The sequence below is a fragment of the Eufriesea mexicana genome, unplaced genomic scaffold, assembly GCF_001483705.2.
Source record: "Eufriesea mexicana isolate 0111107269 unplaced genomic scaffold, ASM148370v2 scaffold1018, whole genome shotgun sequence".
Lineage (NCBI taxonomy): Eukaryota > Metazoa > Arthropoda > Insecta > Hymenoptera > Apidae > Eufriesea > Eufriesea mexicana.
In genome coordinates this window covers 234,687-260,539 of record NW_016909145.1, presented here as the reverse complement: position 1 = coordinate 260,539, position 25,853 = coordinate 234,687, and the positions used below count along the sequence as shown (strand labels likewise).

Here is a 25,853-nt window from a genome sequence, read left to right as displayed (position 1 = left end):
GAATGTCACTTTGTGGCCACTTGCTTCTTTATCACTCGACAAAGAACGCTCATTATCCTCGGTGATTTTATTATTGGCCGCGTCTCGTGCTAAGTTAACGACGTAGCGGTATAGTGCAGTGAAGACTGGTTCCTACGTCTTCTATCCTGACATGCGGCTCACGATTGCCGATCACCTTTTTGAGGTTAGCTCACGAGCGTGCGGCTTCGCGCCGCAGTATTGTCTCGCGAAAACGTTCGTGTTCACTATCCACGCGTTTCAATCCCTGAGTTTTTCCTCTGATCGCGTCACAAGGTTGTCGAAGAACGTCAAACAATCCATTAGAATATTTTCTGGATAGTCTGGAGGTCGAAAAACGAGTTGGGTGTCGTCTCACGCCAGCCATTCCGTTTCGCCGTCTCGTCTCTTACTCCCACTCACGGCCGACTTTGATTATCATCGTTTTATTAATATTTCCACACGGGAGTGACTCTCACCCTTGCGATGGCAGCTACGTACACTACTTTGGACCGAGTACGTCTGGCTTTACATACATCACCCTCCGTCGCTAATTTACCTACTGTTTGAAATTGCTACGCCGATGTTGGAAATTCATACGAATTAAATTAGCATTCGTTTTCTTTGCGTTTTTTTACTTATCTTAATAGCTCATTTAATTGTCGTGCGTTTATACGTCTAATTTGCGATTGCTCAATGTTGCTTTTACGTCGAAATTAATAGTCGTTATTTTATTTACTATGACTCATCGAAGATATAATATACCAATTGCAAGGAAAAAAGAAATTATACGTAATTATTTTTTTAGTTGCACTCAATAACTGTTCCATTTATTGTTCGTATTACAACTGCCTTTTATTTCTTCGTTCATAAAACATCGCTTAATTTTTGTTTGTCTTAAATTACTGCATTACCATTTGAGTAATGATTTCGTAACGACACGTATGGCTATTACAATAACATTAAGTCATGACTTTTTTCCATCGCGTTTATATCCGGTACGTCTTGTCCAGTCTTTAACCTCGTGTCATCGTATATCTTTCTTCCTCCATGTCTGCTGACTGGTGTATTTAATAGCGCTCGATGTATTTCGGATATCGGTTTATTGAACTACTTTTAGCATTGCATTGCGATTCACTCGTGCTCGCGCAACCTATTTTAATTTCTCAGTGACATGTTCTTATTGATATTGAATTATTTAAAGAATTTTTCAATTCTTTCTTTTCCTCTAGAATTTTACGATCTTTCAAAAGACGCAGTAAGTTGACAACTTGAGTTAATACGTGGCGTTGGACATAAACGTACGAAATTTCTTTCTTTAATACATTTCTTTCTTCACGCGAATTTGTATATATTGCAACATTTAGAAACATGGGCGTGGTTCATGAATTTTTCGAAAACAGTCTTTTTACTATTCCTTTACATAATATAAAAATGTAACATAACGAAGTTCGTCATAGATATTTCTCTTTATTAAAATAAGATACTTTTCCATGAAAATTATTCAAGTATTATACCTCTGTGTGTTACTCGCACCGTGACATGAAAATCACGGAGAAAGTGATGCGAATATTTCCTTCTCCCGTTGCCGGTTTCGCTTTCTACATTTTTGTAACGATTATTTCTCCGCGATACCTATTACGCATAACTTCACGATAAAATAAAATTTTAAGTGGGCGTGTCACAACTCTATTTGTTCAGCGATTCCGTACACGGCGGGAACTTCCGGCATTTTAAGTACCACAGTTAAATGACATCGGTAGCTTTTACTTTAAATCTTTTTGTACTTGCACCGTTTGTGCTTGCCGCTGACCATTATTACCGTTATTTAACATATCTCATTTTTTTTCCTATCATAATTTCCTTTACCCTCTACGATTTCTATTTCTAATTTTTTATTACACATTTTTCCAATTTTTTTTGTCACATTCTCCTTCTCTTACCGTTGCTTTCTATAAATAATCAAAATAATGTCACAGACCAAAACGTTATTATCGTTTTACAAACAAGTATATACTATAGCAGTATGGATTCCAATAACCATGTTAAATTGAACCCGACCAACTTCAATAAAGGAAACCTTGACCCCCCATTCGAAACGAATCGGTTCTCAAACGTGAGCCAGTCAATGCAACAGTTTTTCCTTTGTTTCTCAGGATTCGGTGGGCTGCTACTATGATATAGTTTATGCTGCGAGAGTATAAACTATAAACCCGCCTTTCTGAACGGGAAGAAGAGGTTAGAGGCAAGATGAAGAAAGGGACAGATGCGGACCAAGGAAAAGCAGATAAAGTAGAGGCGAAAAACGATGCCAAGGACATTCAAGAGAAGATGAAGAAGGTTGATATGAAGTCCTCGTCGCCGACCAGCGTTTTGGCGAAGAACGCAGTATTGTTACCTAGTGGAGTTGCTCGAGTGAAGCAAGTCCAGAACGCTAGGGAAATTAGTCAAACAGGATCATCGTCAGGCTCGGCTACCGGTGAGTTAGCGTACTTGTTGTTGGAAAATAAGCTTCTGAGCGTAGCTTTTAACTGTTTGCTTATTTAGAATTTCAGCTCACCAATTAGTTGCTTTTTGGAAAATTAGCGTGATCTTCGATGTCAGATGCAGGGTAAAATTTATTTTTATTTTTATCGCGAATGGTTGTTTAATACTGAAGCTAAACTCTGTAAGATCATATCGAAGTAAAGCTCATTTTGGCTAGAATTTATCTACGAGGTAATTTTCATATGTTTACTAATTACAATGATAATTAATTGCTCCAAAGTATTTATTATAATACCATCTTTTTAGACAAAAATCGACATCCGAAGAAAGGTTTTGTTCATGCAAACAGTTAAAAGTATGAATAACCAAGCTCTCTCTCTCTTTCTCTTTCTCTCTCGTGCATCAAAAGAAATCCATCATTGTTAAACGTCGTTGCATCATTTCCTGTAGCTCGTGCTGAGTCGTTTACGATTTACAAGGATCGATCCGAAGTCCCGCAAATTGTCCCACAACTTCGTGAAACTTAAATCGTCTCCAGGCTTATAGCATCCTTGACGTGCTATCATAGTAAACCGAAATGGTGATTAATTGCTGTTAAACGCAATTTAAATCCTATCAATTAAGCAAACTTTGATCATACCTTACCAGAAATTCGATTTGACATAATCGCTTCGCATAAATGCCCGAGCAAGGTCTGCTGGAACAAAAATTGTATCATTTTACTCTCCCTCTTGGAAATTCCGTAATACTGTAATAAAAATTTCAGTTAATAGTTCCACAGTCGATAACGTAGTATTCTTGCAAATTAAAAGCTGTTATCGACAGCTATGTATTAATTTCTGCGCAAATTATAAATAGTGATTGGATTACTTTGGATGCCATGTCTTTATCTTTTGCCTTACGTTCTCGAGCTTCAAGAGATAGCCTTTCTAAATATATTAGTGGACAGAGAAAAATTGACAATATGTACAATAGGATAGGTACTTCACAGAAGATTACTGTTCATCTCGTCTCCATGTATCGTTTCGATTCACCTTTAAACTCGCTTTTACGGTTGTCTCAGTTGCTTTGGCTAGTCGAACGCCATCGGCTGAATGCCTCCATTCATCGCAGCAATCGATTCTCAGCAGGATCATGCCCGGTTCGCATTATTGGGTCAGGATAGGGCAGGGCAGGGCCGTTTGGCGGGTATATTTTGTCCCCTGTCCTGTCCCGATAGTGAGAATCGGTGTTACTCGGAGTCGCAATTGGAAGGAGGAGTCATCGTGGGACTGGGATCGTCGATTCCCCTCTGTAAACAATTTTTCTCATTGGAAGTCGTTCCCGATTTACATTATTGGGTCAGGATAGGGTAGGGCAGCGCCATTCGGCATAACCATTCTGTCCCCTGTCCTTCCTCAATAGTGAGAATCGGTGCTGGATCGGGATTTTGAACGACTATTCTCTTTCTTTATTCTTTGTCATCGATTTGGTCCATCTAGGGGGATGAAATGTACGGGCAATTAGCGAATTTCAAATTTCAAACGTTAATTTGGTAATCAACACATTATAGCTTATCTGTGCATCCCTTGGTGGATAATATGTACTAACTTTTTGCGGTTCTATTCCTTTTTCTGCGTTCAAACTAGTTCACCATTACTCGGTCTCTTATATAGGTACCTGTATGTATGTACATTGTCATAAAAATGATACACTCTTGTTTTCTGTAAATTTTAATTCTCACATGTTTCAATATACTTGAAAGACAATTTGGAACCGCAAGGGGTTAAGGGTTAGATAAAATTAGGTATAGTCGATTTATAGTTAATTTACTTGGTATTTTTGTAATTAGAATAATGGTCTTACGTAACAAATGAACGTTCAGTAGACTCTAAATTACATATAGATATTTTGCAGTAAATGTATTATTCTTACATGATTTTATTATGATAGACCAAGTAACTTAGCGATCTTGAACTCAAAATTTTTGCTTCCAGTTATAGCATACCATTAAGGAATCGTTTCTTTATGATTGCGTTTCATAATCGTTGCTCAGCTTCGAATACCATAGGGTTCGGAGCTTGTAAACGTTTTAATCGAACACTTAGCGTGGCTCTTAAATCCTTTAACACGTAGGCGGCAGACGTATCGAGCATTAAACTTAATTGGCCATATTACGCCTTAATTGGTTTAAATAGTTTTAATCCCGGTTCTGGAATCCGATCAATCGATTATTTTCATTGCTACCATCTGACTCTGTAGACGTGTTTAAATTAGACACACGTATAAATAGCGTCGGAATGTGATCACTTTTTCCACGTCATTATGTTTCTCGTCTGAATAATAAATATATCTCGGAAGAATACGTCAATATTTCTTATCTGGTAATAAAAAAGCTGACAATAAAAAAGGTAATAAAACAAGGAAATCAAGGACAGATAAAAGATAAACACTATACTTATGATATTTTTCTTTGCACTCTTATTCCTTAAATATATTTAAGAAAAAGTACATTCACGATTAGTCATAAGATTCGTCTCTTAGGAATAAGTACTAAAGTTTTTAATGTTTTTCATCGGTGATTCCATAAACATTGGGAGCTTGGCATAATAAACGCTCTTGAAGGCACTTAGACGAAAACCCATTAGGACGTATAGGATGTCACTAAAATGTTTGTCTAGTTGGAAAACGTGGAGGATTTATTCTCGGTCATTACTGAAACAGTTCGTCATGGTCTTCGCGTCATCGCAAGATAGGAAACATTTGTTAATTTTATATCCGATATAGAATGTTGTAATGGAAGATCAATATCTCCCGTGGAAATGGTTCTTCTGATCAAGCAATCGAGTTTTCCTCGGTTACCGGGTATCAACTGATCATTTCCTTCAGCGAATCCTCCTTCGAGAAACGATAGATTCGCATACTGGGCGAAGATGGAAACGATGATGGTATTATTCGGTCTCTCACAAGATCGAGAGAGCCACGAGTTTTTCGATTTACGATAATTAAATGGAAAGTAGCACCAGATAGCGAAGGTTCTTTTGATAGTATAGGTTCTTTTTATTTAGTTCCATTTTAGGTTTAAAAATTGGTGTAACTTAGGGATTGCCTGTATTTTAAGGAACTGCAGGAATTGTAGTAGTGCTGGCATAACAATGACTCGAATGACTACTTCATCACATTACTCATGGGTAATAACATCATTATCCACTTGCCTGGAAAACTGTTCGTGTCAGAAGTAACAGGATTAAGTTCCCTCTAATTAGTAAACCCTCTGTCAACTTCACAGAGCACGAGCACTTGTAACAGGACATTTACATATTGGACAACAAAAATCTTGGAATAATTCCTTAATCATTTTTCTTTTATCCATTCTTCCAATCCTATCTAACTTAACATACTACATTACTCTGTTCCACAGAAATAATATCCATGACCAAGCATACTTAAAGCAAATAAAAAATCGAAGGGTGAATTCCTCAGCGTGAACAGCTCTATAACTATACTATGAGAGTGTCATGTACAAAGAGGAAGAATTATTATCCCCAACATCCGAGTCTCTCATCCTAAGAATTCATTCCGTATACTATACACTGCGGAACAATGTCTCCAAATCCTCCCTGTGTAAGCCATCGTCGTTCAGAAGCTCTGCGTAACAATGGCCACGATACATGCTAAGCAGCTTTAGCTAGCAAAGCTACGAATAAAACCGTGTCGTGGCCAGCTCCTCGGAGAGGGTTAACAATCGAGGGATGATTCGTCAGCGTTCATCCGAATCAGCGAGGAAGGCACCAGAGCTCTCTTCGTCGATCTCCGCGGCCAGAGAGCCACGCGCTCACTGGCGAGATCCTGCGTGTTAGGCAGGCCGTAGCTACTATATTGATCTACCTGTCCGAGGGCTATATCGGGCCGCATGTTTCGGTGCAGTACCTTCTAGTCCACCAGCGCGGGATCAACGTTTCGCCTTGCTGCATCTATCGCGATCATGTTCTCCTAAAACAGTTCGTAGTTCAGTGCTCGTGTCAATCGACATCCTCTCAATTCGTTAACTCTACAGACTCTAACGTCAAAACCCTTTTACGGGTACCTTGAACATTCCCTACCTTCAGCTGGACGTTCGACAGAGAAGATGAACCTTTTAACATTCGTTTAGAAAGTCTCCTAGTACGGACATGTCTTCGGTGTCACCATGACGGACTCCTCTGAATAGACAGGTCCTGCGTGGCTCACGTTCTTCTTGGCTCGTGATTCCGGTCACGAAGGATCACACTGGAAACGAGGATCGATCGACGGCTGGTCGTACGAGTTAATTTCCGTTTTCCTGGGATATATATATGAGGGTTCTCGACGTCGCCCTGGTCTCGCCGTGCAGGTAACGCGTTCCCGCCGTTTCTCTTTCGCGGTTCCTACCCGACATGGCGGGCCGAGGTTTGTTTGCATTTTTCCTCCGCTGCGAAGCAACCGTTTGCGCGGGATGTAGTCCGCGTCCTGTTTTTCGTCTGTTTAATCGCGACTCCTGCTTACTCGGGGTCGGCCCTCGCTGGTTTTTCATTTCGTCGCCGTTTTTCCGGGCTAGTCGATTGTCTTAGCGGGCTGGAACAATAGCCTCCGGCACGAGTAGCTGTGCTTCTGTGAAAAGGTTTTAATTTTCCGTGGAAATATATCATTTCGCGTGACTACATTGAGTTTTTAGCCAGGTGCTTGCTTCTCGTTCTTTACGGTTTGTTTTTCCGATTAGATGGCAGTTGGAGGCTAGCTGTTTTTATCTATTTTAAAGAGAGGCAGTCCTCTCTGTTTGTAAAGTACATAAATAAGTCTCAGTGTTTTCTCATTTCACGAGTGCATTTGAGAAATTTGGAAATGAAATGGGGCAATTTGCTGAAAGAGAAATTGAAAAGTATAATTGGATACTTTGTTACGTGGAATGGTCTGATATCACTGTAGCTTATTATTGTACTTCATTACTGTCTCACTGTACCAGCACCTGATGTATATATATAGCACTTATTAAATCCACCATTAACTATGTCTTTTGTACCGTAACTGAATAAAATTCCAGTTGCAGAGGGTGAACTCTGTTGCACTCTGACATTTTCTGCTCTAACTCGTTAATGTGCACCAGGCACGTTGAGCAAATGCGATTCATTACGAAAATTATGCCACAATTTTCACATGCGTTTCATTCACCTAGAATATTAACGCGAAACTGATCGCATTAATTCGTCAGATTTTACCAATGAAACATTTTACAAAGGGAAAATAAAACATTCCAACAATCGTATTATACTGTGGGCATAAGCAAGATCCAGTATAGTGATTTCTACAACCACCACAGCGATCACTCGCGGCATACGAGCTACAATAATTAATACATCATATTCTATTAATAAATCATCAATAAAACGCTCAAGAGACGCAAACTCAGAGTGCAAAGAGTAGAGAGACGCATTTTAACCCTCGATAACCGGATTGTCATGCAGGCGCAACGTGAAATATTGCTGTTACAATTTTTCATTCCAATAAGAAGGCGAAAAGTCAATAACTGCTGTAATCTGCTGTAATCACTGACGAAATGATATCTAACGAAAGAAAGCAGTGATCGACTCGAAAGATACGAAAATAATCTTCGAAACGCGCATCGGGTTCTCGAAGCTTTCAGGTCACATGGCGTTATAGAGGGTTAACTGTCGCGTATTATCCTCGTAACGAGTTAATGTCGCTGTCGCGATTTTTCTTTTCCTCCTTTTGTCCGAAAGCCGTCGTTCCGAGCGGCTGTTCTCTCAATGCAATGCAATTTCTATGCAGGAGGATGGTTAAAGGTTTGCGGACTGTGACGTTTCGATGAGAAAATGCCACGATGCTGCGGCGCGTCTTTGGTTTCCGTCATGGACGGCGACGGGTCTCCGCAGAGTCTCGGTTTGCAGATTCAGGACGGTCAGTAATTAACGATAATTGCCCATTAGTTTTACTCGCGTCCCGATTCTACCAACGTTCGCGTCCATCGAGTTCTTCGCGCTCCTCGAGCTTCCGAGCAACCGGTCCACGCGAATTTGCAAATGGCCGCCGAGGGATAAGCAGTAACTCGAGTTCCAAGTTAGATCCAAGAATATCGGTTTCACTGGGTTCCATTTTATCTGAAATTATTACACGGAAATATATTATCCGGTTTATTACGATGGGAAATAAATGATCGTTTATTTAATGGAACAAAATGGATCTCACCGACGAAGTTTGGCAATCGCCTATTTTCATAAGATTATTCTTATCGATCATGCTCGTATCACAAAAATTAGACTTTGTAGAGTAATCCTGGTATTCACGTGTTGACTGCTTATCGGATTCTTCGTTGCTTGTATTCTGAATTGTAAAATATATGTGTTATCAGGTGTATTATTAATTGAAATTTAGTATGATTTTCGTAGCTACACCTGTGTTCAATTTTCTGTTGATTTTGTCTTTTATCGTCAAGTCGAAATTAATTCCGCAGTTATCTATGGTAATTCGTTTTGATATATTGGGTGTGTTAAAAAGAGATTTTAGTAAAAATTGTCATTTGTTTTCCATCAATCCATTCGTATCATGTTAGTGGAAATACATTGTGGGAGAATTATAATATATTACGAGTAATTTAGAAATATCGTGGATGAATTATAATTACGATAAAAGTCAATCTTAATGTTATCAGAGTTATATCTGCATGCTTGCAATAATCGCGAAAATAAAATATCCGATAGCAATCAGTTCGATTCGATTTGCCTAGTGCTAAACTCGTCTCGTCGTGGATCGTATCGTTCTTTCAATTCATGCTCAGTCTTGGATCGTAAATATGTATTTATCATTACGTAATCGAGCCACGAGGATGATCGGTCTCATGGATGCACGTAGACTTGCGTCAAAGGGATAAGCAAGGAAGTCGAGAATTGCAAAAAGTTGCAAATTATCGTTACGCAGGGTATTACGTTTGCGATCATGTTTGCCACCTCGAACGAGAAAATAGTTACTAAAGGCGAGTACGCAAGGTATTAACTTTTATTAGCAATAGAGAAACGAAGAGTGCGATTTTTACTCGCCACTTCGTTTCAGCTGGAAGCGTTTAGAAAGTTATACCTGCTCGCAACTCAAATCTTGAACTTTGTGCTTCTATCGTTGGTCGTTTATCGCGAAACTTCTTTGATAATCCATCTAGAACGGACGCAATTAAAACAGTAACACGCGAGCAGAATGAATAATGTGAAACGTGCAATATTACTATAGCATTACGATACGATGCTTCAATCGTAAAATAAAATACTACGAAAATACTAGTATAATAAATATTACGTTCATTTTATAATTTTGGTACCATTTCACGATACGAAAATTGTGAAATTTTTAAATAACCAATTATATAGAATATTACTATATCATTACTATATCAAAGTAACGTTTCAATTGCAAAATATAATATTACAAAAATACTAGTATAACAAATATTACATTTATTTTATATTTTTGATAGTATTTCAGGGTATCAAAATTGTGAAATTTTTAAATAACCAATTATATAAAATATTACTATATCATTATGATACAACGTTTTAATCACAAAATAAAATACTAGGAAAATACTAGTATAACAAATATTAGCTTTATTTTATATTTTTGATAGTATTTCAGGGTATCAAAATTGTGAAATTTTTAAATAACCAATTATATAAAATATTATTATATCATTATGATACTACGTTTCAGTGACAAAATGAAATACTATGAAAATACTAATATAACAAATATTACCTTTATTTTATATTTTTTATACCATGTCACGGCACACATTGCACTATTTAACCGTGAGTATAAAATCTCACTGATAATTCATTTTTCACCCGATGACCAACAGAATACAGGAAATATTTTTGTCGATAAAGCCATGGGTGGTCGACACCCAACGCTGTCCAAGGCTCCTGCCACGGAGACCTAATTCCTAAAAATATATTTCTTTTTATCTCTCTTATGCGAATGCTACTTCAGTGTATCTAAATACCAGGCAAACAAGCGTTTGTTTTACGGTGTTTACAGGCAACCCCCGAAATAAAACGGCGTTAGCACCTGGCCATAGTTTGATGGACTGGATCCGACTGGGCAACTCTGGCGTCGATTTAACCGGCGTCGGTGGAGTTCCACGTGTCGTAACTTTGTCCGAATTGGCCAGCCATAACAAGCAAAACGACGCTTGGATCGCGATTCGAGGTATGATTCCACTGAAACTCATTCCTTGACCAAATTTAGATACGGTGATTAGGTACAGAGATCAGCGAGCAAAGAGCTCCTGAAGATCGGGATGACAGATCATGGTAATTTATGATAATCCGAGATAGGATTCGAACATTTCGCTTGCATATCCAAGTACTAACTCTGTTCTTTAAAGTGATGCTTTTAAACGCGAGAATTTTTTCTTCTCAGTTTTGCTTCAATACGAAGTTTGGCATTTCACGTGCCTGAATAGCAAGTTCTGAGAATCTATTTATATTTAAACGTAATTTCGTTTATATTTTTCTATATTGTTACTGAAATTTTCAACTGAAAATGTGTCATATGTCCTTTGCCACTTTGCTATAATTAATTGCTACATATCAAGTTCTAAGAAAGTATAATATAGTATGTCAATTTGTATTAGGCATCTAAATACCCACAAATGGCACAATAATTGAAGTGGTATGATAAGGATAAATAGGCATAACCACATTTTTATCCAAGTAAAAGTCAATATTATTTCTATAAAAATTAGCTTGATATATGCTTCTAACGTTAGAATTAGAAATCTTTAATGGACACTTAAACATAATAGGTATAAATGATAGTAAATTGACTTTTAAGATTAGGATAAGTAAATGTATTAATTACAGGTCTATCTCAATATGAGTCGACATTAATCTTTGTTAAAAGCAGGTATATATTTTTAGTAATTGTAAGAAGGAAAATTCTGAGACCTGGCTTTTTGACTGGATTGGTAGTTCTAGTGTTAATATTTGCGTTATTCTGTCTCACTTGTTTCAATCATAATTTCCCAAATTTCGATTTTCTATGCCCACCATTTTCAAAAATAAAATATTCGAAACCAGTCGTTTCGTCAGATTTGATAATTATAACCTTACTCTATCTCACTTCTCTCGGCCATAAGTTCCCAAGTACTTTAATTTCGATTTTCCAAATCTACGACTTCCAAAAGAAAAATATCCAAAATCATTCGTTTCGTTACCATTCAATAATTGTATCCTCGTTCTGTCTCACTTCTCTCAACCATAACCTCTCAAATATCTCAATTTTGATCCCTCAAACTTACCATTTCAAAGAATAAAATATCCGAAATCGACGCCATTTAATAATTGTATCCTCGTTCTGTCTCACTTCTCTCGACCATAACCTCTCAAATATCTCAATTTTGATTCTTCAGACTTACCATTTCAAAAAATAAAATATCCGAAATCGGCGCCATTTGATTTTTCTATTATTTCTATTATTTATATATATTATTTATATATATCATATATTATTTATTATATTATTTATATTATTTATAGATAATTCTATTATCGTTCTGTCTCACTTTTCTCAACCATAACCTCTCAAACACCTGAACCAGAATTTCGATTCTCTGCATGTGCGACATGCACAGTATCGAAACCCCAAATCTCCTTATCTTTCTCGCCTTATAATCACCGAAACACCTAAATTCCCGCCCAACTTCCAAACTTCAACTGGCGTCGAACTGCAGCCAGGGTTCTCTGAAACTGCAAAACCTAGTTTCCACTAATGGGATTACGCGTTAATCCCGTTTGCACGAGCAAAGACGGTGGCTCGAAAGTACACCGTTTAATTGAAATTAAATCGGAGAAAGTAAAATCGATGGCCGAGAGCAATCGCGTTTGTTGGTAACGCGATATCGCTCTCGACGTGTTTCCGCGTGGAAACCGGGCTTAAGAGCGCAGTAACGAGCACATCGGGCAAGGACGTCTTCGCGAAGCTCGTTGGAAATTAAGTAAAATAAGAGAATTCGGGCCGACGTGGAATTAAACTCGATGCCAGTTCAAGTTCCATCTAGTTTATCTTATAAAGCTTCGTTTTCTTTTCTCATCCATGGCTCTGTACGCCTGAGGAACTGTTACCAATTATCGTCACTATGGTATCTTCGTTTGTAATCTCTTGTTATTTAAGCTCGAAATGCAAACTCGGAATAGTATCGATACTGATGAAACAGTATATTTGTATAATTGATAGCTTGTTTTTGTTAATTTTGTTAATACCAAATTGGTTTCATGCTGGGTTCGTTAAGTGACAGTGATTGACGACGTTTTAATTCATTTTTGGATACTGATATAAATGTAGATATATTGGAATTGGATTAAAAGGAATACTTTTAATAGTAATACCTTTTGATTCATTTTTGGATACTGATACAAATGGGTGTAGATATATTGCAATTGGATTAAAAGGAATACTTTCAATAGTAATACTTTTAATAATAATACTTTTATAATATTAGTAATAATTAGTTATATTAATATTATGTGTACATTATTCATTTTAATAGGAATACTTTTAATAATAATACTTAGAAGAGAGTAACTAGTATTAATACTAGTACCACTGATGGAATACTTGAATTATTATAACGTATATTTAAATATAGTATACATAAATAATAATTGTTAAAATGGTACGACAAAAATAAATATAATAAGATAGAAATTTGCGATAATTTTGCCAAAAATAGCTGTGAATGTGTTCTCAATAATTATTAATTAAACTAAAAATTGGTCAAAGCTAGTTATTCTTATTGACAGTACTAATTTGACAATTTTAATTTAAATATTTACAGGATTAATTGTTACAGGAATAGTTAGCGTTTAACAAGATTTATTTATACACACGTGTATATATAGTAGTTGGTTACTAAATTAAAATATCGTGCAGATTTTTATCGGCAGTTTTCACGGTTCTGTAACAAGATTTATTTATACACACGTGCACTTATAGTAGTTGGTTATTAAAATAAAATATCGTGCAAATTTTTATCGGCAGTTTTCACGGTTTTATAACGAGGATTTGAAAATCACGTAGGATTGTCACGTAGAGTCTATCGGACATCGCGTCATTGATTAAATATTAATGCAAAAATTAATCTGCCGCCTGTTAATCCTATGGAATTAGTCTGCAACTGTGATACGAACGTTCTTTGGACTCTGAAGAGTTAAATCATCTTCCTTAAAAATAAAATACACGTTGACACATCGTTCGAAAGATATCTTCACGCTGCTCTACGATGTATAACCGTGTGTATTTTACGCTATTTTATTATTCGCTTAAAATCGCTAACTTTTGAAAATATCTTTAACGTTGCATTCTTCGAATATTTTGCATTTCACGTGTACCGAATGTACTCTTTCTTTCCTTTAATATGTTTTTTCACGGATAATCAATCTCATTTTCCCCTCAAAGGAACCTTCAAACAGCAACTGCTTTTTATATTCCAGATGATAATAATAAAATTGAAAGTAAAATCATTACAGAATAATTAATATAAAATTATTTGAGGAATTTTTAGTAAAAGTTAAATAACAATATTATTATTATTATAAAAATTAATTTAGAGAGTTGATTGATAAGAAATAAATTAATGAAATAATTAGGGAATGAAAGAATGGGAAAAGAAAATTTTAGGTATATTAGAAAAATTATAATAGAATAATAAGAAATACTAGGACACAAATTATACTATATAAATTATATATATAAAATTATATTTTATAAGTTATATAAATTTATTAATTATCTTAATTAAAATTTATTCCTAGGATAAAATTATACATTTTCGAAAATTCTCAAATCCTTTAGTGTAGAATTCGAATGTGTAAAAAAATGCCTGTCTCCATTAGAAAATCTCGACTTCCGGCATAGAAAACCGATTTCCGCTCGATACCGGAAGTTGAAATTATTATGATTCGATGGAGCGTGTCCGAGGTATTTATTACAATTTACCGGCGTTTTTATCAAAACCACTTCCCTGTATTTTTAATTCAGTGGTCTTCGGACACCCATAGTTGAAGTGAAGTGGGAGAAAAATTAAATTGGGGACCAAAATGGCAACGTTGACCGGTGAACTTTTGACCGAAATGCATGGAAGATTTATCGTTAAAATTTCTAAATTTATAAAAAGACATCCTTTACTCTACACCGAGATAATCGATGGCCAGAGGATCGTGAGAAAGCGCATTTCTCGTGGAAAAGAAAACGAACGACAGCCACGAAGAGGAAGGGAAAACGATATCGAGCAGCGTTGAACGTCCGCTTTTAGTCTGATTAAAATTTACTTTCCCCGTCCATCGAGCAACGTCGAATCGTTCAATATTTATTCTACGTCCGTCACGAACCCTGGCCAGCCTATTTTAATTCCACCTATGAAATTTGCCGGCGTATTTTTGCGATCGCGCGTGACCCAACATATCGAATGAAGGCTGACTCAGAGAATTTCTCATGACCCGTGGTACTTCTGCGAAATATTCGAATTAATTTAAAAATGGAAGAAAACATCGAGATATTTCTTTCTCCTCTCTTCATTTTTCTTTTTTGAGTTTGAAACTACTTAGGCTGTTTTAAATTACACGTGGATCCAGTATAAAGAATTGATTATTAAGTTACTAAATTATTTAAGTGAAAGAATTAATTTAAAAAATGAAAGAAAACTAAAGGGAATGTATTTGATATTTATAAATAAAATATTCTGTTATCTTTTTTCTTGCTTTTCTTGCTTTTTAAATTTTTTTTTTGAGGTTAGAGCTACTTAGACTGTTTTAAATTACACGTAGATCTATTGTAAAGTATTGATCGTTGAATTACAAAATTATTTAAAATAGGAAAAAAGAATTGAGAAACGAAAAGATGAATTTAACGCTACGTCGAAAACGCCAGTTTCCAAGAATGCGAGGCCATTTCCTTGATTCTGTAAATCAATATGGAAGGCACACAATGGAAGATTCCAACGATCTTTTCATTGAAATGGTACGTTTGAAGATTTCGAGTCCATGTTTCACCTATCGTCGAGTCTGCAACTGATAATTTATTAATTTATTAAATTAAATCTAAAAATATTTAACACTAAACCTACCAAACCTAGTCAAATGATCGGTCGATGGAACAATGGAGGAAGAGCTTCAAAGGAAATGGAATAAAAAAAAATATCGAAAAATTTATAATACATACATTGAAACAAATATCGAGAAGATTGAGCAGGCTAAATGATAACACCGAGTGTAGAATTTTTAATTAAAAATTTGCAAACGATCGTTTAGCCTGTGATAGGTCTAGCATAAAATCGAAAGATATCGCAAATGGAACTGTTAAGTAACAAAGCAATGCTTGATCCGCAGGAATCGTCTTCAACGTAACCCGTTACATGGACTTCCACCCTGGAGGGATCAACGAGCTGATGAGAGGCGTTGGGAAGGACGCCACGATGCTGTTCGAAAGCGTAAGTCCGGCAACTTCCGTACTTGAATCAAACCAACGTGTCGGTCCCGCGTTGATCGACGATCATTTTTACGTACCCATAGATCGTTCGTTGCAGGTGCACGCTTGGGTCAACTATCAGAGCATCCTACAGAAATGCGTGGTGGGAAGGCTGAGCCGAGGCTCTGTCAGCGGCACCACCTCGTCGCCGATGGAAAACGCTGTCTCGAGCACGACCAATTGTTCCTCGACGACGTTCAACCCGATAACGAGTTGCACGAGTGAGTAGGCCTGCATCGATCCTGCCCGCTTGTGTCCCGTCGATGCTGATAAAAGGAACAAGTGTCCGGGGAGCCTTGGCGATTCTTCCGATTGTCAACGCGCAGAAAAATGCACGTTCGTGACCTTTAGAACGGTTTTGTGCCATTGTCGGGACTTAAATGTTGAGGGAAACGAATCGTCGAATGGGATGCGTACGTGGGTTGCTGCGACCGATGTAGATATGCACTCTATTCTTGATACCGCTGGCTTTCAGAACGAGTAAAAGGATTTCCTGGATGGTTGGATTTTTCGTTTTGGTAGTCTATGTGTGAGATTGATTTTTGACGTGTTTATGTTGATGCGTGGATTGTACAGACTCTATGTTACCAGACTAATAACTTTGCTTATCATTGTGATATATGAATAGATATACATATCTTATGATATTTATGAGATTCTAAAAATCATTAGTAAGAAAAATGTGTGATATTTATGGTAGGCTAGAACTACGGTAAAGCGAATATTTTGTTTCAATTGATGGAGTTGCATAGTTTGAATTAAGAAGGAATAATGATATTGTAGGTTAGGGAGAGTACCTAGAATTTTGCGTTATTTTTATTTGGGAAAATTATAAACTAGGTGACAAGTAAAGTATTCACTGAGGCCTTTTTGAAAGACTGGGTGAAGAGTGGGTAGTTGGTAGTATTATAAGAGGATTGTAGAGGAGTAGTCAAATTCTGAGGATAGACATGTAATTTAAGAGAGCTGTAGTCGTTTAAGAGATTCGTTATACTGCTTCATGTCATTAAAACAAAATTGTTCATTTTTAGCTCGTAATGCCAGTCAAGAAAATGTGCCAGACGACGGTATACCGAATCTAAAAATGGACTGGAGACAGACATCCAACTCGATCACGTTGTTTTATCAAACGATGCGCGACTATCCAGGCGTGTGCTATCAATTAAGTAGGATAAGCGACTCGAAGTTGGTCTTCAAACTATTTTTCGAGAAGAATATAATAACGCATCAGCTGGAATTGACTGCGGGAATAGAATGGCCGCCTGTGTGCACCAGAAACTTTGACACGATGGAGGTAATGGAATGAAAACATCATATCTTAGTGGATAGAAAAACTCCAAGTCTATATATAAAGTGTAACAACACGTTTGATATTAAAATTAAGAGTACTGAATTTTACTTTCTGCTTTATGCAGGTCGATTTTACACTTACGAAGAAGAAGAAAGAGATATGGAAGTCTCAGGGTAGCCAAACAATATCCAGAGAGACAAACACGAATAGTCGAACGTACAAAGAATACGAAGTACTTACGAATAAACCACTTTCTAAGTTAGTTCACCTGTTAGTCGTCCGAGCGAAATATTTCTTAGAAGTGATACCCATAGGCAGGCACTTGGAAGCCAAGATGACCGTTATGGGTGAATATCACCTCCATGTAGCTACTTTCATTGTCCAAATTCATTTCAACCGATTAATTAATGAAATTTAGAAGAAATAGGATGTGATCAGTATTTCTACAAACAGTTAGCCATTATGATAATTGGGCCATTATGTTAATTAGCCATTATAAAATATTAATTCATTAGAATTAATATTAGACTCCTTTTTTTTTGCAATTTTTATCTTGTAATTCATAAGTCTATAATTTCATATTTATTTATTAATTATAGTTGCCAAAAATGTGTTACTTTCATTTCTTAAATAACTTCGTCAAAAAATTTCTTAGAGATCTATTATTTATTAAAGCTTCTGTTTCTAGTATCTACTCCTTGTTGAAGTTAGCATCTCCACATGTAGGTGACTTAGTATTTATTGACCATCCTCACAGAAAATCACTGAATGCTTTAAAATCGTCTTCTGAAAACTTTCATTGAATTCAGAATTATCAAGTATTCCGTTTCAGGGATGGAAGTATCGCGATCGTACACGCCTGTCCCACCGTGCCTTCACCCTGATGACATGGCGCCGAACTACAAGTCCGATTGCCTGTGTCTGATGATCAAGAAGTACCCAATCCGCTCTTCAGATTGGTCAGACCCTCTTCTTGAGCAATGCTTTAGGTGCCTTCGTAGTAGAAACCTTTGATCGTTATTCTGTCATTCATATGCTGGCTGGTGGTACTGGCTTGACCGTTATGCTTGGCATCATTCAACGAGCTTTGGCCAGACGTAGTGTGTTAGTATCTTCTCGTTTTCATTCGTTACTCTATATCTGTAGAATTATTTTTATACGGATCAGTAAAAATTAACACCTAGGATGTATTTGGAATTATGGAAATAAATATGGAGAGAAATTCTTTTCATTAAAATTCTATGGTATAAAAGAGAATATCACGAGAGTTATATAAATTTTATTGATTCAATCGGTGTCGAATCAATTTAAATAAATTTCTATTTGTCTGGTGATCAGAATTAATTTAAGGAAAATATTTGGCATAGCTGAGAGTATGTTTCTCGAGACTACCATAAATCTTTGGCACAGTGTGTGATGTTATTTTGAAATGGCTACTTTGTTAGTTCTGTAGAGTCAAGAGAATGAAATATAGCAGTGAATTGTTTTCTACTTTCAGTTTGGGGAAAGTAGTTTTGAAAGTAATGTTATGGAGATGTATAGGCCACCTGTGAAAGTGATGACGAATGGCCATGTATTTTAAATATTGATATTTTGTTTCTTGGACGTCGACAACATGTACCTCTTTTAGTTTCAATAACTGAATTATATTATCATGAAATTGTTGTATTACGTAAATAGTCTATAAGTTAGCAACCTTCAGCAACTTTGTAATTCCATAATTTATCTAATGCTTCAGGAAGACCATAAATCTACTTAATTTCAACAAGGACGAAGACAACATGTTTTACGTGGCGCAACTAGAAAAGGCTAGCGCAGACAAAAAGTGAGAGAAAAGATTAATTAATTCTTCTGAATTTCGATTTTTATTGTTCTTACATGAAACATTGTCACGTTTCAGGTTAAAAGTTACACATATTCTTTCACAAGCAGGAAGCACGTGGACAGGCAGACGTGGTACGGTGTCCGATGACTTATTAAAGGAACTAGTCGCAGGGAGTTCCCCTGATGCGTGTGTTTTCACTTGTGGACCTCGAGGATTCATACAATCCGCGAAAAAGTGAGTGAAATAGATTTACCACCCTAATTACTAAGTCTTAATATTTCATTTACAAAATTGAGTTATGTAAAAGGATAGCAATGAACTTAGAAAGACGTGCAAAGAATTATATATTTTATATGGAGCAAACATTATGTATATATTTTTTAGATGTCTCCAGAAACTTGATTGGAAGCCCTACCAGATGTACGAATTCGACGATTAGCTGTACTCATCGAAAGTGTATCCCTTCTTTTTTGATACCAAACGTAGGAACATTGGCAGACATGTACAAACACCGGTAGCCGAGCTTTCCCTCAAGGAAGTAATCACGTGTCATGTCGTCGAATTTTTAAAAAGAGCCTTTTGGATACTTTTACTCCTATTTCCGCCCACAATCTCTAGCAGGAATTTAATTAGGAAATAGATACTAGATGATTGAACAAATAAACTCAAATAATTTTGCAATATTTTTAATAGAAGGAAATGTTCGCCTTCTAACGAGCTTTTTCGTTGGATGTTAATATCAGAATTTATTCAGAAGCCTAAGGAAATTGTTAGAACCAAAGTTCTGTATATAGAATATTGGAAGGGAATTCATTTTCCATTCTTTTTTCCATTTTCTGTTAGACTTATGTCTTCCGTTTGAGTGATATATTCGATCTGACATCGTCGAACGCAATACACAAGAGCAAACACCTGTATATTTGTACTTACTATCAGTAGATGCGCACACTTTGTACCATATCTACGAATTTCGAAGAAAAATAAAAAGAAAAATAAAAAGAAAAGATAGGACTAAGGATCACGGATGAAAGTCTTTGGATTTTATGGGACAAGCTATGCGTACAAGCGTCCATACTTTCTACATGGTTCGCGAGGATAAATTATTTTTACAAACGACGTCTTTTAATCTATCATTCAGAGAGCTATGTGTGTATTTTGAACGATTTATTTGGGAATATTCAGACGTATTTTCAGAAGCAGGCCAATTCGAAACGACCATGGTGCTATTTCCTAAAGTAAACCGAAATAGCACACCTTGACCATACCCAACAAGAAAACTTACGATCTACTCTGTGAGAAAAGAATATAATCGTCATCGATTTCAATTTCTACGTGATAGATTAGAGCGATATTTAAGTAATCTTGGTCCTTTTTCTTGGAAGTAAAACACCGTGCCAAACAGGGGCCTTAGAACTCTGGGGGGACTCTAGAATCTTAACCAACAACATGGCCTAATCACAGAAGCGTTCTAAAATTAACGACATACCGAGAAGTATCAGCAGAATTGAAGTTCTTTGATCCCTCGTGTAACGTAAAGAGAATTGAAATATATTGTAAAAATGGAGAAGGTTAGAGAACTCGTGGAAGTATTTTTATCGACCGAGTATCCTCTGATTTGACCATGTATGGTTTGAGTCGAAGATGACCGTGTTTGACGGAGATGGGTTCACGTTGCTGAGCGACGTGGTTAATATTATTCAAACACATTCGAGTATGGACCACTTCCTACATTTACGTACATGTTAAATACGCCTATGTGTATGTATATGTGTGTACATAGTTGTTATCAGAAATAAATGAATATTCAATGGCTCCTTATCACATCGCGTTCCCTTTTTCTTTTATTTTCTTTCTTTGGAAACTCTGCGAGAATTTTTGGATTTATTTTAATTAAAAACTTAACAGACGGGTTAGCGATGATTTCGTTTAGAATAATGAATTTAATTTAGAAAGGAATTTAAGTTAAAGTAGCTTTGTAATTAAAAATTTCTTCTAAATAAAATCTATTGTGAGAATTCCAGACATTAACGAATTAGATTTATTTTAGATAATAAGTAAAGGTATTTGCTTTATGTTTTGTATTAAATATGTAAAGGGAGATGTTTGAGTTGGCCACAGTATTCCTTTCCATATTTCGCCGAGTTTCAGAATTAAGAACGAGGCTGACGGGAATATCGCGTCGTTTGCAATGTAAAACGTGTTTACGATTTCGTAGATGAATTAGGTAAACCTCACGGAGCAGTGGTGGATAAATATTCAAGGAGCTTAGCCTCTCTCTTGACAGAGTTTACAGTGTACCGAGTAAACTGAATTAAGGCAAGAGACGTAATTATTAATACTAACATCACTGTTAGCGTTCCCTATATTACCATCTCAACGTAATTGGATTTTCAAAAAAGTAATATAAATATTATTTTTTCATTTCCTATATAGCAAGAGGTACAATAAATAACATTATTATTCTGCAAAATATAAAACACTTCATTTCAAATTTACTCAAATTTCCCATATCGCATACTGAAACAAAATCCTTTACCATAATCTTTAGTGCTTCCAAATAAGTGTACTAATAAAAAGTACTCTAACTATAGAATGTAAATTTATCCTATGGAAGCGCGAATGCAGTTGTAGTTTATAAAAAATGTATAAATTATCAAACGTATTATTAATAAATTAAAATTGTTAATAACAAATTGCATAAATCATAAAAATACTTCATATAAATGCATTACAGAAATTTATATTGCGAAATCATAAATAAAGTTTACAAATTATTATATTTATCGTTAGTAATAAATTAATATTGTTAATAACAAATTGTTCGCAATGAAAATTTATAATAAAAGTGAACAAAAATAATAAATAATTAACTATTACTTGAAATTGTAACGCATTGAAGTCTACTTATAATTAGCAAAAAGTTAATAAATTGCTATATTTATTGTTAATAACAAATATTTTGTAACGTATATTAACGATAAAAGTAAAAAAGTTAATAAATTATTAGCTACTATTTAAGCAAACAACGTATTTGTGTTAAAATGTATTCGTAACTTACAAAAAGCTAATAAATTAATAAATTTATTGTTAATAGCAAATTAAAATTATTGATAACAAATAGTTTGTAACGTATACTAACAATAAAAGTCAAAAAAGTTAATATATTATTAGCTACTACTTAAACAAACGACGTATTTGTGTTAAAATGTATTCGTAACTTACAAAAAGTTAATAAATTAATAAATTTATTGTTAATACCTAATTAAAATCATTCATAACAAATAGTTTACAACGTATATTAACGATAAAAGTAAAAAAAGTTAATAAATTATTAGTTATTATAAGGCAAAAGTAACTTTCAAAGGAATCGGTAAAGTTCGGAAATTTTCGCCGATCTTCGTCCGGCCGCCGCTATATAAGGGGCCCGCGTGCAGGCTCGAACCAGTTGTCGCCTCGACTTCGGAGGGTCCGCGTTAATATTTTTTCTTTTTGTTTCAGGTTTTAATTATCTTTCTTCTTTCAGATTCTATTTCTTTTATTCCAGATTTCATTGTTTGTGCATTCGAGTCTTTTTTACAATATGCGAATGCTTCGTCGTTGGTTTATTTGTACATCATCGTTGGCTAGATCAATGGCTGTTCAGTGGCCATTGTCCACTCTCTTAAATAATTTAACAATAATTTCTTCTTTCAGGTTCTAATTATTTTTCTTTCAGACTTTATTTCTTTCATTCTATTTGTCTCTTTGTTTCAGCATTCGAGTATTTCGTACAATATTCGAATGCTTCGTCGTTGGTTTACTTATGTCTCATCGTTGGCTAAATCTTTCCGTTCACAAATTTTACGACTTCCGTTCGGTTTGTTTTCGTTAGAACGTTCGAGTATTTCGTATAATACTCGAGCGCTTCCTCGTTGGTATGTTTATATCTCACCGTTGGAATGTTTCTGTCTCGTCGTTGGCTTGCTCGTTCCATTTGGTTATTATCCTTGATGGTTTCCTCGTACTAATCCCTTTCCTTTCAGCTACATATTAACAATAATATATTCTGTTTTAGCTTTTAGGTTTCTCAAGATTCTGTTTGCGACACATCAATGAACGATGCGTGCGTTTACTTTTAAGTAATCATAAGATAGATCCATAGACTAAGTATCATGTGCGCGCTATCTGTACAAAGGTAAGCTACCTAACTTGGAGCGAAATTTATAAATTCTCTATCATTTTCTTATCCCCCTCGTTTAGCAAATAGAACATAATTGTTCTCGCGATAATCGCGATCGTTCGTAAGTACCGACTAGCCTACGCGACGTGCTCTCGTGTACTCGATAAGTACATACTTCGTAAGTCATCCTCACGACTCGTCTCCGACACTCATTTCCAGTCACTGTCAATCTCGTCATGCATCGGGTTCCAGGGTGACCCCCTCGGATCAGTGCGTCTTCTGACCTCGACGGGGCGGTCCGCTGCCTAAGTCGTACGCGACTGGGGCTCGGGCACATGCTGGCTGACGGACTAGTACCATCTACGGTTAGACCACAGGGATGATTAAGTTCTACCCCGTGTGGCTGGGATGCGAAGTGTCTGTCTTGGCCGGCAACCGCCCAGCAGGGCCCTCGCGTTGACACTAGAAGTTTCATTGGTTCAGGGACTATCCTTGGTCCACGTGTAAGTCTTGGCGAGTGCGACAGTGACTGGAATTGAGCTAGGCCCGATCGGGAGGGTGCCGAGGTATGAAGTTATCTCTGTACACGGGAGTACATCGCCTAGGCTAGTCGGTCTTTCGAATAATCGCGAACTCGTTCGGGCGCGTCGCGATTTTCTATTTGCTCGCGTGTTTGATATTTCATTCCCTATTTTTATGGGAACTTGAAAATATCTTAGCGTTGCGACAGTAGAGTTTCAGTATACCGAACCGAGACCCCTTTTGTAAGACACGAAATATAATAAAGTGTCAGTAGAGTCGTTTTAATTTAATTCGCTCCAAGTTAGATTGGGCTACCTTTGATACAGGTAGCGCCAGTAGGATGCGCCACTAGGGTGCATGTCGGGTCTCGATGCGTAGCCACCTCCACGTGGTGAGACCTGGTAATTGGTGTAATACCAAGCTAAGAGCTACGCACCAAAGGTGAAATATTATTTATTAACTAGCGATAAGGCAGTTATAAGTTAGTTATAATTTAGTTATAAAATAGTCATTAATTAGATATAAGGTAATTATAGTTTATGTGCTAAACACATTTTACATTGTTGCAGATGTCACTCACACTAGACGACACCCGCATATATTATATTTATATCACATAAGGTACAGTTATAGACAAATGATTCTCACACATTCAATCTCATTGTCACTCATGGTATTGTCCGAAAATATTTTTAGGAATTACATGATTTCTTGGAATCCTGCCTGCATAACAGCTCCTTTAATGGTATGTTCACCTAATACAAAATTAGTAAATTGGCAGAGGGTTTCATGTCAACGCTGCGAAATTTGTAGGCCCAAAATTCTTCAAATTTTAACCAGTGTTTCGCAGCAATTCTTCCCAGTGAAAATGAACAAATTACGAAATTTCTGTAATTAACGATGATGACATTTGTCGCTTAATTTTTCATTCGGCAGTGACAAATTAAAATATTATACAATTACTACCATTAATTAATGAACTTTTATAATCGCATCGCAAAGCTGGGATTTTGGGTAACATTCTTATTCAATTTTCGTATATAATTTGACGTCAATTAGTTAGTTATTAATAATTATTTGAAGACGTATGCTATTTACCAACAACAATCTGTATGGTTGATCGTGAAAATATTTAATTATGGACAAAACAAGAAATAAAATATGATCAGAAATGATCCGAGAAGATTCGCAAGAACATTGATTTTATAACTTGGGCATGAAGAATACAAATTAATTTCATAAATATAGTAATTAAAGATAAATTGTTGGTATCTTCGGCAACAGTTCAAATATTCCGTGCAGTAATTATTAATAATTAATTAATCAAGAGGAAATTAGTATCCAAAATTATATTAGAAACTTCGTGAAGAGTGTGCTTTTATAATGTAATTATAAAAATTCATAAATTAATTACAGAAATTGAGTAATTTAATTAACTGATACAAATTAATTTCATAAACATAGTAATTAAAGATAAACTGTAGGTATTTTCGGCGAAGTTCAAATATTCCGTGCAATAATTAGTAATAATTAATTAATCAAGAAGAAATTGTTACTCAAAATTATATTAGAAAATTCTCGAAGAGTGTACCTTTACGATGTAATTATAAAAGTTCATAAATTAATTACAAAAATTGAGTAATTTGTTAATTTTCCATTGTTAAGTGATAAATCAAGAAACAACATTCAGCGCCATCTATGATTTTGAACGGGAACACAAGTTTCTAGTCCAAAATCATAGATGTCGCCAATCGTTGTTTCTTGATTTATCACTCGGTAGTGGTAAATTAACAAACTACACAATTTTTGTAATTAATTTATGAACTTTTATAATTACATCGTAAAGGCACAGTCTACGAGAAATTTCTAATATAATTTTGGATACTAATTTCCTCTTGATTAATTAATTATTAATAATTATTGCACGGAATATTTGAACTGTTGACAAAGATACCAACAGTATATCTTTAATTACTGTTCATGAAATTAATTTGTATTAATTAATTAATTTACTCAATTTCTGTAATTAATTTACGAACTTTTATAAC

General features: G+C 35.7%; 1 protein-coding gene across 1 annotated transcript; it reads left to right on the top strand.

Moving 5' to 3' along the window:
- Positions 1–106: 106 nt before the first annotated feature.
- On the top strand, positions 107–19,725 carry LOC108547415 (cytochrome b5 reductase 4). The gene is given in 12 exon segments (XM_017899926.1): positions 107–184; positions 2,154–2,476; positions 10,522–10,692; positions 15,870–15,970; positions 16,067–16,229; positions 17,040–17,302; positions 17,424–17,646; positions 18,132–18,240; positions 18,242–18,403; positions 19,038–19,124; positions 19,200–19,358; positions 19,509–19,725. Coding segments are annotated over 11 exon segments (1,722 nt in total). The 5' UTR covers positions 107–184; positions 2,154–2,247; the 3' UTR covers positions 19,564–19,725.
- Positions 19,726–25,853: the final 6,128 nt, after the last annotated feature.